General features: G+C 42.9%; 1 protein-coding gene across 2 annotated transcripts in view; it reads right to left on the bottom strand.

Moving 5' to 3' along the window:
- HECTD2 (HECT domain E3 ubiquitin protein ligase 2) overlaps positions 1 to 15,732 on the bottom strand; it is a 79,435-nt gene extending 63,703 nt beyond the window's left edge. Inside the window, exons 1-2 of one of the 2 annotated variants that reach the window (XM_086680355.1) lie at positions 6,233 to 7,255; positions 5,873 to 6,003 (exon numbers count right to left, since the gene is read on the bottom strand). In XM_086680355.1, coding sequence (XP_086536481.1) covers positions 5,873 to 6,003; positions 6,233 to 6,245 — 144 coding nt within the window. In that variant the 5' untranslated portion in view covers positions 6,246 to 7,255. Of the gene's footprint in view, positions 1 to 5,872; positions 6,004 to 6,232; positions 7,256 to 15,446 lie in introns of those variants that run through there. The other variant, XM_086680356.1, reaches the window with a different exon arrangement.
- Positions 15,733 to 16,315: the final 583 nt, after the last annotated feature.

The raw sequence follows: 16,315 nt of genomic DNA, 5'->3' as shown, positions 1-16,315 counted from the left end.
CTCTAATAAGTTAATATGCAAAGGAAGGTTTTTGTTTTTTCCACTGATAACTGTCAAAGACAGCCGTCATTTAAGACTTAGCAATAGTAGGATTTAGGGAGCAGTGTGGTTGAAAGAGAGAATCAGAAGGGGAGAATGGCCCAGTAAGATGAGACTGGAAAAGCAGGCAGAACCATCTCATGAAGGCTTCAGGCTACGGAGTAGAGATGATGTGCTGGAAGGAGAAAGGGAAAAATCACTGAGGACTTCTAAGCAGGGAGTGACATGATCATATCTGTATCTCAGAAAAATCACTCTGTCGGCAGTGTAGGCAAGAGGCTGAAGGGCTCTTCAGAAGCTAAACCAGGCCTATCAGAGGAAATCTGAAGTCTGAACCAGGACAACAGGAACAGGGAAAGAAGAGGCACGGAGGGCTGGGCCAAAACAATGGCAAAACGTAACAGCTATTTCAGTTCCAAATGTGAAGCATAATGAGAATCACAGAACTCTTCCATAAATTACAAAATAAATAAGGAATGTAAAATGCTCTATTTCAAATTTCAGGAGAACGGGCATACTTTGACAACTCACCAAAAACTTGAAAATTCTAGACTGGGTTTTATAAGACTATGATTCATGAGTGACCGGAAAAGGAATCAATGCTCGCTGCTAGGCAAAAGCATGTTTCTCATGTCAAGATAATGGATATTTTACTAATTGACAGGGTTATCATTATGCCACTGTTGTGTAGCCATTGTTATTCACAACTAATATAAGGACAGAACTGTGGGAAATACAGGCACACCTTTTGTTATGCTTTACTTTATCCTTTTTCACAGATACTGCATTTTTACAAATTGAAGGTTTGTGGCAACTGCATCAAGGAAGTCTATCAGCACCATTTTTCCAATAACATTTGCTTACTTTGTGTCTCTGTGCCACATTTTGATAAGTCTTGCAAGATTTCAAACTTTTTCATTATTATTATGGTGATCTGTAATCAGTGATCTTTGGTATAATTGTTTTGATCTATTGTAATTGTTTTGGGGCACCACAAACCATGCCCATATAAGATGGGAAATTTAATTGATAAATGTGTGTGTTCTGACTGTTTCATGGATTGGCCTTTCTCCCATCTCTCTCCCTCTCTTTGGGCCTCCCTGTCTCCTGAGAAACAACAATATCGAAATTAGGCCAACTAATAACCCTACAATGGCTTCTAAGTGCTCAAGTGAAGGCAAAACTTGCATATCTCACTTTAAATCAAAAGCCAGAAGTGATTCTGCTTAGTGAAGAAGGTATTTTGATGCAGGAAATAAGCTGAAAATTAGGCCTGTGGCACCAAACAGCCAGGTTGAAAATGCAAAGGAAAAGTTCTTGAAGGAAATTAAAAGTGCTATCCCATGAACACATGAATGATAAGAAAGCAAAACAGCTTTGTGGTTGATATGAAAAAAGGTCTAGTGATCTGGACGGAAGATCAGACCAGCCACAACATTCCCTTCAACTAAAGCCTAATCCACAGCAAGGCCCTAACTCTCTACAATTCCATGAAGACTGAGAGAGGTGAGGAAGCTGCAGGAGAAAAGGTGGAAGCTAGCAGAGGTTGGTTCATGAGGTTTAAAGAAAGAAGCTGTCTCCATAACATAAAAGTGCAACGTAAAACAGCAAGTGCTGATGTAGAAGCTGCAGAAGTTATCCAGAAGATCTAGCTAAGATAATTCATGAAGGTGGCTACACTAAACAACAGATTTTTCAGTGTAGACGTAACAGCCCCCTATCGGAAGAAGATTCATCTAAAACTTTCACAGAAAGAAGTTAATGCCTGGTTTCAAAAGACAGGCTGACTCTCTTCTAGGAGCTAATGCAGCCGGTGATTCTAACTTGAAGCCAATGCTCATTGACCATTCTGGAAATTCTAGGGCCCTTAAGAATTATGCTAAGTCTACTCTCCCGGTGCTCTATAAATGGAATAACAAAGCCTGGGTGACAGCACATCTGTTTACAATATGGTTTACTAAGTATTTTAAGCCCACTGCTGAGACCTACTATTCAGAAAAAAAAAGATGCATTTCAAAATATTACTGCTCATTGACAAGGCACCTGGTCACTCAGGAACTCTGATGAAGATGTACAAGGCATCGAATATTGTTTCCACGCCTACTAACACAACATTCTACAGCTCATATATCAAGGAGTCATTTTGATTTCTAAGTCATATTTAAAAAATACATTTCATGAAGCTATAGCTGCCATAGACAGGATTACCTCTGATAGGCCTGGGCAAAGTCAACCGAAAACCTTCTGGAAAGGATTTACCATTCCAGATGACATTAAGAACATTTGTGACTAATGGGAAGAGGTCAAAATATCAGTATTCGCAGGAGTTTGGAAGAAGCTGACTCCAACCCTCATGGGAGGACTTTGAGGGGCCCAGGACTTCACTGGAGGGAGATGTGGCGGAAAGAGCAAGAGAACTGGAATCAGAAGTGGAGCCCAAAGGTGGGACTGAACGGCTGCGATCTCACGATAAAACTTGAACAGGTGAGGAGTTGCTTCTTTTTTTTTTTTTTTTAATTTTTTTTTTTTAACATTTATTTATTTTTGAGACAGAGAGAGACAGAGCATGAACGGGGGAGGGGCAGAGAGAGAGGGAGACACAGAATCGGAAGCAGGCTCCAGGCTCCGAGCCATCAGCCCAGAGCCTGACGCGGGGCTCAAACTCATGGACCGCGAGATCGTGACCTGAGCTGAAGTCGGACGCTCAACCAACTGAGCCACCCAGGCGCCCCGAGGAGTTGCTTCTTATGGATGAGTAAAGAAAGTGGTTTCTTGAGATGGAATCAACTCCTGGTGAAGATTGCTGAAATGTCAAGAAATGATTTAGATTATTACGAAAACTTAGTTGATAAAGCAGCAGCAGGGTTTGAGACAAATGACTCTCATTTTGAAAGAAATCCTACTGTGGGTAAATGCTATCGACCAGCATCAGAGGCCGCAGAGAAATCATTTGTGAAAGGAAAGCCAATCGATGCAGCAAACTTCACTGTTGTCGTAAGAAACTGCCACAGACACCCCAACCTCAAGGCAAGACTGGGGTGCTTGGGTGGCTCAGTTGGTTGAGTGTCTGACTCTTGATTCTGGCTCATGGGATTGAGCCCCATGTTGGGCTCCACACTGAGTGTGGGATTCTCACTCTTCCTCTGCCCTTCTCCCCATCCTTTAAAGAAAATAAGTAAAAAGGCTTTGCTTAAAAAAAAAAAAACAAGGCAAGACCCTCCACCACAAAAAAGATTACAACTCACTGAAAGCTCCAATGATGGTTAGCATTTTTTAGCAATAAAGTATTAATTAAGGTATGTGTATTGATTTTTAGATGTTATGCTTTTATACACTTAATAAGCTACAGTATAGTGTCAACATAATTTTATAGGTACCGGGAAACCAAAAAATTCATTTGACTCACTTTATTGCAATATTTGCTTTATCACAGTACCCTAGAACTCAACCTACAGTATCTCTGAGGCATGTATGATTAAGCTGACAAAGAAGAGAAGGAGTCAACAGCCAAAGAGATATGAAATCCAAGAAAAGGTAATGTGTTAAAAACTAAGGGAGGATAAAGTTTCAAGAAAAAAGTGATCAACGATGTTAAATGATGGAGTGGTTAGGTCTGAAATGAGCCTACTAGAATGAGCAAGTGTGAAATCTAGGGGACACTGGAGACAACAAATTCAGGGAAGGCAGTGGCAGAAACTATATGAAATGGACTGGTGAATGAATGGGAAATTTGGGATGTAGGCAATGAGCAGGGATTGCTCTGTCCAGAAGCTTCATAGCAGAGGAGAAAGGCCAGTGGCTGGAAAGGTACAAAGGTTTGAGGGAAGATACACCGAGCATGTTTCATGGCTGCCAAATCCAATGTTTGCTATGACCCCATAGCATTACTGCTATTCTTTGTGCAGGAATGGCCAAGGATGGGAGCGGAGACAGGCACTCAACCAAAAGGCAGCCATCTGCAGCCTATGTGGCTACACATTAGGTTACCTGACATAAAGGGCATCAATGCTTCCTAGCATTTCATCAGAAGGTCTTTCCAGATTTCAGATAAAGGAATATGGAAAAGAGAGCCCAGCCAAGAGTAAGAGAACAGCAGAGGCACAGAAAGTAGCCAGTCTCTCTTCCACTTTGCTTTCTGGTTCTGATATGCATGCATGTATCATTGCAATAAACCCCCTTTTTCTTTTCTTTTTTAAAAAAATTTTAATGTTTATTTTTGAGAGAGAGAGAGACAGAGCATGAGTGGGGGAGAGGCAGAGAGAAAGGGAGACACTGAATCCGAAGCAGGCTCCAGGCTCCAAACTGGAGCCCAATGTGGCACTCAAATCCATGAACTGCGAGATCATGACCTGAACCGAAGTCGGATGCTTAACTGACTGAGCCACCCAGGCGTCCCCCACCTTTTTCAAAAAGGAGGCATATTTATCCTTACTTTCTGCTCCTTCTAATCAAAAAACCTTAAATGACATGAAAAAGAAATCCTTGGTCTCGTAAGTCTCTCGTTTGTAAGACAGCTGTGTTCTTGATACCTTATACTTAGATGACATGGGATAAATTGTGGACCGTTTTACAGGTTGACAGTACACTACAGATTAACAACAGCCAACTCTCAAAACAGCCGCTGCCCCACACTCTTGTCCAAGACATAAGAGAACTCTTACACGAAACCAATACTTTCCTGAGAAGAAACAGGGCAGCATATTGTGCCGTGTAAACTAAAAATCAGAGAAACAACTCAACAAGCTATTGGGTATTAACTGACATCAAACATCAGACTAAATTAAAGGTTAGAGATCATTACTTTTTGAGTCATCTAAGAATTGGATCTACCACAATTACATCTGGTTTCGTGAGGAGTTTCGGAAATGCGATCTGTGAGTCCTACAGAAGGAGAACATTAAGGATGAAGTCCTGGAATGTGGCCAGCCTGCAAACAGTGGGCTGGATGTGTTGAAGAACACAGAGTAGCAGGATACCCAACCAGCTGTTACAGATTGAAGATAAGCACAAATGGGGGGGGGGGGGGGGGGCAGAGAACAGCAAGAATTCATTGAGGAAAAAACTCAAAATATTTAAACCTGGTATAGCAAATAATAGACTTGACTCTCTAGGCAGAGGCAACTGTGAGCTCAACGAACAGCAGAAAAATTTTTACGCAGTAATTATATAACTAACCAAAGATTACATTTCACAAATACCTAACATTGACCTCAGTGGTCTCTATAATCACAAGCAATTTCAAAAATGGAAATAAAAAATACTTAGACAAACAGACAAAACTGCTCTGCTCCTGTTAACATAAAATACTGTCAACTTTATTTTAAATTTTATTTTAATACAAATTCCTATTTTCAACTTTTACTGAGGAACAAACTACCCCTGAGTTAAATTTCTGATTTCTTTACCATATTTCTCATCAGATACTAATAAAAGGGACATTCATAGTTTTCCATAATAGCTTTTGTGCTGAATACCAAGTTCCACCATATTCAAGATTGTGATAAAATTTACCTTGCTCATCCTCTAATCCCCAAAAGCTGCTGTACAATATAAAACATTTTTGTTCACATTCTAAACCAATCATTGATAAAATAATCCTTGCTGGCTCTGTTTCACCATGAAACATTTTCAAGCCATAGCATCTCACCACTATGTTAGACTGAATTAAAATTGAATTTCTCTATCTACAAAACTCATTATTCATTCATAACATGGTTCAACCTACTAGTTTTGTGAACAAGCTGGAAATGCTTGCATTTTAAACTGTATCAAGTGAAAATTAATGTTACATTTAAGCTATTTGGATGGGTCAACTGGCCGAACTTTTACTCACAGAAGAGACCAACACTGCAAATGTACAGCTAGATGAACTTGACACAGATCTCCGCGGATACGTAAGCTCTGGATGCAGAGCTGTCGCAGGGGTCCAGTCAACAGGACATGCTAGATTACATTCAGTATCATCTGACATGTACATGATGTATTTTAAATTTTTTTTTTTTTTTTACGTTTATTTTTGAGACAGAGAGAGACAGAGCATGAATGGGGGAAGGGCAGACAGAGAGGGAGACACAGAACCGGAAGCAGGCTCCAGACTCTGAGCCATCAGCCCAGAGCCCGATGCGGGGCTCGAACTCACGGTCTGTGAGATCGTGACCTGAGCTGAAGTCGGACGCTTAACCGACTGAGCCACCCAGGTGCCCCATACATGATGTATTTTAGAAAATGCTCCATACAATAAGCAACATCTGGACATTCTAAAATGTGCAATAACACTTCGTTAGTTGGAAAACACACTTATGTGGAATACCTATCATCAATAATGCCAAATAAAGAACCAAGGGAATTCAACCTGTGTCTCCAACTTTCTGGTCTCAGAATCCCTTTACCCTCTTAAAAATTATTGCATGTATTAATTCCTTTTAAGAGAACAATAAACCCGTTTGTAGAAAATATTATTTTCCCAAACAAACCTCTTAGTGAGAACAGTGCCATTGTTTTGCATTTTGCAAATCTATTTTTTAACATCTGATTTCACAGAAGACAGCTGGATTCTTCTACCTGCTTCTGTGTTCAATTTGTTGCGATACCAAGTGTCATGTATCCTCTAGAAAACTAGGCTCTACACTACGATGCTACACTTAGTATCATCATAGAAGTAGTTTCCACCTCATGTATCTCTATAAGGAGGAGGAGGAGGACACTCTGAGGATTGCAACAATAGGCATTCAAACTAAGAATGAATTTAAGGAATCTTGGGAGCACAAGAAGATATTCTCTAGATCTGCACTGCTTAATATGCCCATTTGCTGGAGCATATACTACATTTGCTAGAGGGAGCTACTGAGTACTTGAAATGTGCTAGTCCAAACAGATATCTATGAAGTATAAAATACACAATTTTCAAAGACTTAGTACGAAAGAGAGGCAAAGTCTCTCAGGAAGTGTCTATATTGGTTAAATACCGAAGTGTAAGTTTCTGGATATGTTGGGCTAAATAAAATATATTATTAAAAGTAACTTTTCCTCTTTATTTTTACTCTTTTTAATGTAGCTATTAGAAAGTTTTTAATTACATGTGTGGTTCACATTATATTTCTATTCGACAGAGCTGATCCAGACAGATGAAAACATACTTTCCTAAACTAGACTCAATACAACATACAACCTTAGGAAAAAGAAAAGAACTATTATTCTGATTCAGAATATCCCTGCATCACTTTTGGATGAAGGGCTTTGCTGGAAAAGTGGTAAATATAAATGCAGTATAAAACAGACTATAGAAAAAGAACGAAAGATTATCTAAATGGATAAAAACTGAGTTTCTTGCATTGGTGATTTCTGATATGCATGTAGGGATAATAGCAATCTATACTTTGGGCCATGCCTCACTGAAATTTATTTTTCAAATCCAAAGATAAATATTTCAGCAACAGTTTAAGTGCTCCTAAGGTAATGCATGTATCATTCAGTATTAAGGAGTCCAGGGACTACCTATCATGCATAGAAAAACTACTTTACAAAAGATTAAGTGACTTTCTATGATACTGAGTAAAGGTCACTGTATCAAAAGCCAGGTGAACATATGTACATTTATATGTTTTAAGTTAATGGGGCGCCTGGGTGGCTCAGTCGATTAAGGGTCTGACCCTTGATTTTGGTTCAGGCCATGATCTCATGGTTTGTGAGTTCGAGCCCCATGTCAGGCTCTGTGCTGACAGCTCAGAGCCTGGAGCCTGCTTCGGATTCTGTGTTTCCCTCTCTCTCTGCCCCTCCCCTGTTCTTTCCCTCTCTCAAAAATAAACATTAAAGTTTTTTATATGTTTAAGTTAAAATAAAAAGCATTTAAGATTCTCTGCTTTATCAATTTTTTTTTTTTTTTTTAATAGAAACTGACCTAAACCACCAGTTAGGGACACATCAGATGAGAGGCCTCAATTGTATTTAGTCTACAAAGGAGACTATTTTAAGCCCTGTTACTGGATAAAGACATTTTGTTTTTCTTTTTTTTTTTTTTTTTTTCACAGTTCCCTATTAGGATGCTGCGTTATAAAATCAAAAGTGCTGGGGCACCTGGGTGGCTCAGTCGGTTAAGCGGCCAACTTCGGCTCAGGTCACGATCTCACACTCCGTGAGTTCGAGCCCTGCGTCGGGCTCTGTGCTGACCGCTCAGAGCCTGGAGCCTGTTCCGATTCTGTGTCTCCCTCTCTCTCTGACCCTCCCCCGTTCATGCTCTGTCTCTCTCTGTCTCAAAAATAAATAAACGTAAAAAAAAAAAAAAAAAAAAAATTTAAAAAGTGCTAACTTTGCTCTGTAGCCTTCTATTAAGATGTGAAAAGTTAGCTACTTGCAAGGTGTGAACTTCCCTCCCAAACTAAGTAGCACCAGTCCAAGTGGAATTGCTTTTCTTAAGTGACATAAACCAATTCTTTCAAAGGAGACTAGGAATAAGGATGTGGATTCTGAAACAAAATCTTGACACCAGAAAAGTCACAATGCAATTAATTAATCTTATAAATAACTGAAAAGTAATCCGACTTAATATAAAAGAAAGGTTAGTCCTGAAGCTCAGAAAATTCAGTATTCACTTATCAGGAAAGAAAGGTGGCATGGGAAATTTTATTCACATATCTTACAACATAGGAATAGAAAAAAATTTTTCATCAACAGATTATCTTTATACAGTAAAATACTACTTCTAAAATGTCTGATTTGATGCAATCGCAATTCCTCAACCAATTTGCTATTCTTTAATAAAAACATGTGGATCAAAAGCAAGGTAATTTGAAATAGAGCTCTTTTTAATGACTAGGATCAGACTTCAGACAGACTTTTCAATTCAGTTGAATTAGTAAAATTTCAATAATTTCTAATTTTAAAATTTTTAAAAAATGTTTTATTTATTTTTGAGAGAGAGAGACAGAGTACGAGCAGGGGAGAGGCAGAGAGAGCAAGAGACAGAATCCACAAAGCAGGCTCCAGGCTCCCAGCTGTCAGCACAGAGCCCTACATGGGGCTCCGACCCATGAACCACAGGATCATGAGACCTGAGCCGAAGTCGGACACTTAACTGACGGAGCCACCCAGGCACCCCAATAATTTCTATTTTTAAGAGGCATATTCATTTACTACAATCATTCCCCCAAAGATGTTTTTTGATTGCGTACCAAAATGTCACTAAGTTACAAATATCAACTTAGGAACAACTTGTTATTCATATAAGGCGTAGCAGTCTAACATTTTTGCAAGGCAAGACCACAGAAAAAGTAGGGAAATCAAAGCTTCCCAGAGCCTTCTCAGCTCCACCTACTTCCTCACTTGTCTTCTGTTGATCCTTCTCTACTCTCTCTTCCTCAACTCAAACTCAAAATAAGTTAATTTCCAAACACTATGCCAAAACAAGCTGCTCCTCTGGCAACACTAGCTGTATCCCTTTGTGAAGCTATTTCTTTTCCTCTCCAAAAAGAAATTCACGTGAACCCAGGCATACACCAGCCCTGAAGAGTTCAGAGGACGCGTGAGGTCCTTTAATTCAGTGTGTGTGAGTGTCTGTGTGTGTGTGTGTGTGTGTGTGTGGTGTCTACGCACAGAAGGAAAGGAGAAAGAAGACAGGGTGGTACGGGGCTGGAGGCTTGATACACAAAGTTGTGAAGGAAAGTACCAAAGCCACAGGATGGACTTAGAAAGGGCTGGCTGGCTTACAAACAGCTTTCCAGCGACAGATGTTGGTTTGCAAATAATAATAATAATATCATCCAACATTTATTCAGCTCACTTTGTCAAGCCTCTTTCCTAAATGCTTTTGGTGTATTAATTTAGTCTTCTCATTTCCCCTGTGAAGAAGATTCAGAATCATATAAGGCACTTTTGGAGGTTCCCTGGTTCACAACGCACAACGACCACTTTTCTCCAAGTGTTAAATATAGTCAAATTACTCACGTCCTAACATTCTGAATTAGTTATGAATGAGAGAACAAGCAGGCAACTACATAATGGCTGTGCAGTTAAAAAAATTGACAAACAGACTTTACAACCCACTCAAAATTAGAGACACCCTGGATATGTGTTTATATAGCTATAGCCCTTCCTTTTTACATCGCAAAACTCTCAGATTATTTTTCTCTAATTAGACTGCTTTATTTTACATAGAAGTTAATGATACATTCACACCATCACGAAAACTGACACTATCAGATATCCTTGAACACATCTTTCTCTTCCATAATAGTTCTATCTCCAGTAACAAAGTTTTGAACTAACTTGTCACTGGACCATAACCTCTTTTCAAAAATAACAAATACTGCTGTAGGTGCAGGTTTTTTGAACCACACTGCCCCTCACCAGCAATATAGTATGTGGAAAGAGCAGACTATAGAGTTTTTGAGTCAGAAACATCTCAATTTTAAAACCAACTCTGCTCCTAACCGGCCATTTTACCCTCCAGCAAGGAACAGGTAACCTCTCTGACTCTCAGATTCCTTTTCTGTGAAATAAGAAGATTATCTTCCTCACCATCACAGTGGTTGTGGTGACTGTTTTTGGTTGCAATCTGACTAAACAAGAGACACAGGGAAAATGCTTAGTGTAGAGTAGGTACTCAAATACTAGCTATTATTTATGATTTATATGTATTAAGCATACACATATATGATGTATTTTTGTAATATCTGTTGTTTATTCAATTGCTTAAAATACCTTCGGCACCACAGCCTTCACTCTTTCCTGTCTCACCTCTTGTTTAGAACAAGATGGACAAAGGGCACAAGATTCTCCATATGTTAGATTGTTCTGAACACTAGATGGGACAGAGTTTATGTGAGTTTATACACATCATTTGGAATGATGTTGGCTGGATTACCTTTTTATGTAAACATGTTTCTCTGAGAGAACCTGTCTGGAAACTGCAGAATCCTTTTATGTATCAATCTTCCTTCTTTTTCATTCTGTTCTCTAATAAGGTTCCACATCACGCGGGTTCCTCCATCCCTTACCCTTATCACATGGCCACCACCTGAGTGGATGCACCTGTCATCTTGGGCACCGACTACAAAGCTCCTTCCTTTACACTCTTCCTCCTCCTGTCCATGCTATTGCTAATCACCACCATGGATTTCATTATGCCATTCATTCTCTATTTAAGCAACTCCAGTGGCTTCCCACTAACCATGGACAAAAAAAAAAAAAAAAAGTCCATACTTCTGTGCCTAGTGATCTGGCTCCAGCCCCCATGCAATCTTACTTACCTCCCACAAGTTCCCAGCACACTTCCATTGGACTCGCTGTATGGCTCCCTAATGCTTCTCTGTAAGCCTTGTTCATGTTGTTTTCCCCACTGGAGTACTTTTCCCACTTTCTTTTGCCCATCCAAATCCTATCATCCTTCAATGGCCAGCCAGCTTAAATAATTACCTTTACTTCCAGGCCTTTCTTCACAGTTCTGCACACACTGATTTCCTTACTCTGGTCTCCTATGGGGCAAATTGTTTCTATGGCTCACTGTGACTTCTACACATTGCTTTGCTTTGTTATGTTTCTATGTGTTAGCCCTGCCTACCCCGAGGCAGGAATGTTTTTAAACCTTGTTTTTATGTTTTCTTAGCATCTAGCCCAAAGCTAAACATAATAGGTGTTTAATAACTGGTAGTTACATTTTGGCTAGTGGTTCCACTAAGCCCATTTATACACACCTCATACAATGTGTACAAACCTCTCATTCCTGCTACTGATTTCCTATCAAATCTTCTCCACAAACTCTGTGCTTTCCCTCAAAACCTTCCCCCACCTTCCACCTACTTGACAAGTCTCCTGGCCCTCACTGTGGGCAAACTTCTCTTTGAAATCCTAAACTGATCTCCCCATTTCCCTTCACCTTCTTGACCTGATTAAAGCTAACTCTTGCTAGAACTTATTCCACTCCTTGCCACCCTATCCTGTGGAGAACCTCCTCCCTTTTCCTGTTCATCTGATTTAAATGTTGAAATAGACAAACTCATCCTCACCACCACTCATTTCTGCTCTTCCTTTGACCACTTTCTTCTCCCCCATTCACCATATTTTTCTAACTTCCGTTAGCAACTATAGTAGCAACTGATTTGCAATATTCTCCTCCACTCTAATCCATCAGTCTCAGTAGATTCAGTGTTCACACCACCAGCCTTTCGTATCCACGCACTATTTCCAATTCCTTGGGCTCCTCACCTCTGCAGATCTGCACGACCTCGCCACACAAACCACGCACCTTGATGGTTCTCTCAGGGCTCTATCCTGAGCCTCTCGAGCATCCTAGAGCCACTTTAACCACCTTTTCTCTCAGTTCTCCCACCACCCCTGGTTTCTGCTGTGCCCCATTCATTTAATCCATACCTTTCACCAGTCCATTTCAAATACTGCTCTACCAACTAAGTAGACTTGAAGCAATGTAGTTAAAACACAGATTCCATGGAGCCCTTAATTCAGTACATAAAGCATCAATTTTTCTTTTTTTTTCTTTTTTTTTTTTTTAAATTTTTTTTTCGACGTTTATTTATTTTTGGGACAGAGAGAGACAGAGCATGAACGGGGGAGGGGCAGAGAGAGAGGGAGACACAGAATCGGAAACAGGCTCCAGGCTCTGAGCCATCAGCCCAGAGCCTGACGCGGGGCTCGAACTCACGGACCGCGAGATCGTGACCTGGCTGAAGTCGGACGCTTAACCGACTGCGCCACCCAGGCGCCCCTAAGCATCAATTTTTCAATCTTAGCTACATGTGAGAAGTAAAAAGAAGCCTGAGATCGATTTCACTGGCTTGCATTTGAAACCGGGCAATGATGGCTCTAACAGCTCCCCAGGCGATTCTACGGTGCAACAAACGTTGAAAACCCGTGCTGTGGAGGGAGACCTGGGAATTAGGATTTTGACGTGCTACCAGGGTAACTCTGGTCAGTCAGGTTTGAGACCACTGTGTTAGGCACTTCCTGGCTAGAATGGGCTTCCTTCACACTTCAGGGGTCTTAGGATCAATCACTTTAGGGCTCTCTTTCCAGCACCCTGAAGCCCACTCCTGCACATTTCTTTAAACTTCCAGGATATAGTCCCAACTCTTCAGGCTTCATTAGGGTCATCATAATCTGACCTTCTACTTATTCTAGGGAGCTGTCACTCTGAATTATTTCCAAACTCTCACAAAAACGTGATAGAATGATTTTTGGAAAAAGCCAACAATGGAGGGTTACATTAATTGAATCATGAACTCAGTCTACACAGACAGAACTGATCACCTGGGGCAAAAAAGAATCACGAAAGTAGCCCAGAGAAAAAAGTTACTGATGGCAATCAGGTTCCTAAGCAAACTTCCAGAAGCTCCATCTAATCCACAATGGAGGCTGAAAAAGAACCAAACAGGCCACAAACTGTCTTTCCCTGCCCCTCCACACCAAGGCCTTCCCCACTTGCTGGTGAACTGAGACATCATCCCAGCTCTCTTGCCCTCTGGAGAACCAAACACATATTTTCTTCAATTTTCTTTAATTTCTGTAATTCAAGGTTAAAAAAAAAAAAAAAAAAAAAAAAAGCTTACTGAACTCTATTCTTCTGTTTGACTAGTGGTAAAAGTCCATAATCCTTTATTCACACTTCCGAAACCCCATAAGCTATTAAAACGGAAAGGCTTTTGTAACTCATATGATGATGAAACATGTACCTGACCTGAACTCTTTGACAATCCAACCTGATCTGAACTGATCTGACGCTATTTATACTTAAGTCTGACTTCACCTCACTTAGTGGGAACAAACATACATTACACTGCAGAACTACTGACATGTTGATTATAGGGAACTGGCCAGGACCCCACTTGTGGATATTATACATGACCTATATATCAAATTACCTTCCTAAAAATCTGAAAATTTCTGAATTCCAAGGGTTTCAGGAAACAGTCTGTAGTCCTGGGTCCGTACTATCAATTTCTCCAAGTTTTTATTACAAGCCTTCAATTTTTCAGCCACACTGAGATAAATATGTTTTGGGGAGGACACTCACTTGAGGACCCACATTCATGTAACTGTTTCTCATAAGCATATGCATTCATTGTTTTAAACAACCGATTTAGAAATGAACTTTTAAAACACTGCCTTTTTGCAAGTTCAGAAAGTCCTGGATAAGCTCTGAAAGTCCAGGGTACCAACACAGGAACCCCAATGGGTCTGCAAGCAGTTGGATGACAAATTCCTTCAAAGCATTTCCCAAAGTGATTCCTAACCGCAACTCCAATTTACCACTCAACTGTAGCTATATTTTACCATATGTGTTCTTTTATTACTGTCCACACTTAGCCACAATGATTTAATGAAGAGAGCCTGTTCTAACAATTTCCAGTTATCACAGTCCTTAGACATTTTTGAAAAACCTACAGAATCAAAACATTATTCCGAACGCTTTAAAGAGTGAGCTATTTTAGTAACTTCTTAGTCATTTAAGAGGGAGGTTTTAAGAAATGAATTGCAAGTAGGAATAAAGAAAATGTATCATGTTCTTTAAACTTTTACTATTTTGTCAAGCACAGATGCATGACAAGTCATGGTCTTTAAATGTACCAAAGCAAACTTTCAGAAAGTACATGTTATGTCAAATAAAAATCCCAGAAGTTAAAGATTAATTTTTGTGTGTGTGCTCCAAAGTACCAGAGTCATAACCATCAGTAAAAACAGGGAAGGGGGGGGGGGGGTTGTCCCATTACATCATCTGGCAATATGTAGTTTGAAGCCGCTGAGCGCTCTCCAAATAATCCTTAAGAAAATCCAGCTGGGAAATCATCCCTGTCAAGCTTAGATAACTTGAGTTTAAATAAAAGGTTAAAAAAGCCTCCCCACCTTACGTCACATGTCTGTACCATATGAAAACTAAAACCATCACCGAGGCATCTACCTCCCACTACCCTGACAGCCACGGAAAGGTCACAATTAAGTGGAAACTCGCCGCCCAGCCTGTGCAATCCGAAGGGGGGGAAGGGAAAGAAAAGCGAAGCCAGGGGGGAAATCTCGGCGCCCCTAAGGCAGGCAGGCAGGCAGGCAGGCAGGCAGGCACCTCCGTGGAAAACCCACTCCTCCCTGCCTGACACCTTATCCTCATCCAACAGATGATAACGTCGCCTCCGAGATGCTGGCCATTTCCTTAGACAAAGTGGGCCCCTCAAAGCAGACAATAACCGCGAACAGCCAGCGGACGCGGCCACCCCAACATTTCCCGAGGGTGAAAGGTGCAGCTTTAGAGGTGTTCGCGGCTGTCCACCAGGCACACTCTACTGCAGTCCGGGGAAGGGTGGCCCGGGCGCATCTCCGCGGGGGGCCCCGAGGGTCTCCGAGCGCCCCTCGCCCTCCCTCCAGACGCCCGCCGTCGGGGCGCCCGGCTGCCCCCGCCCGTCACCTACCGCAGTCGCGCCGGCGCCCGCCGACACGATGGGCGGCAGCTTCTCGCGCTCCGGCTCCTTCCCTTTCCTCTCGTCCGGAGCGGCCGCCGCCACCTCCGGCGGCGCGGCAGGCGAGGGCACCCGACCCGCCTCACTCATGTCGGGCCGGGCGGCGGGAGCGCGAGGCGGCGGCGGCGGCGGCGGCCGGGCTGCTGCTGGGGCTGGCGCTGCTGCCGCCGCGGCCGCGAGAGGGCTCTGGGCCGCCGCTTCCAACCGCCGCCGCCGCCTCCGCCCGCGCCCGCGCTCCCCCTCCCCGCGCCCGCGCTCCCCGCGCCCGCGCTCCCCGCGCCCGCGCTCCCCGCGCCCGCGCTCCCCGCGCCCGCGCTCCCCGCCGCCCGGCCTGGGGTGCGAGCCCGGATGCCCCGCCCTGCCACCACCCCCGCGCGCGCCCGGGCCCGCGGCCGCCGCTCGCCGCTCGCCGCGGCCGCCCCCGCCCCGCCCCGGGCTCGCGGGTTGCTGGTCGGGGCGCCCGCCGCAGCCGGCCGGGCCGTTCTCGGGGTTGGGAGAGAAGGTGCCGCGGCCGACGCCGGCCGCCATGTTGTTTGCCGACTGTCGCCAGGCACGGCGAGGAGGGGTCTGCCCTAGAGTGTCTGGGCTCGGGGGGGGGGGGGGGGGGGGGGACAAGCGGAGGTCTGCAGAGGGTCGGGCCGGGATAGAGAGCGCCCGAGTTGGCGCTGGTTAGGGCGGGGCGGGCGCGGCCACATGCTTTACATGGACAGCCCTGACCTTGGGCGTCCGGGACCCGCGGGACCTGGCTGGTGGCCTTTCCCCTCCCCTCCCCTCCCCCGCCCAGTGCCCACAAAGCCTTGGGGTCACTGCTTGTCCCTGCC

The sequence above is a fragment of the Puma concolor genome, chromosome D2 (genome assembly GCF_028749965.1).
Source record: "Puma concolor isolate L17-30 chromosome D2, mPumCon1.1.hap2, whole genome shotgun sequence".
NCBI lineage: Eukaryota > Metazoa > Chordata > Mammalia > Carnivora > Felidae > Puma > Puma concolor.
Note: the sequence above shows the minus strand (reverse complement) of the source record. Positions and strands in the feature narration are given on the sequence as shown.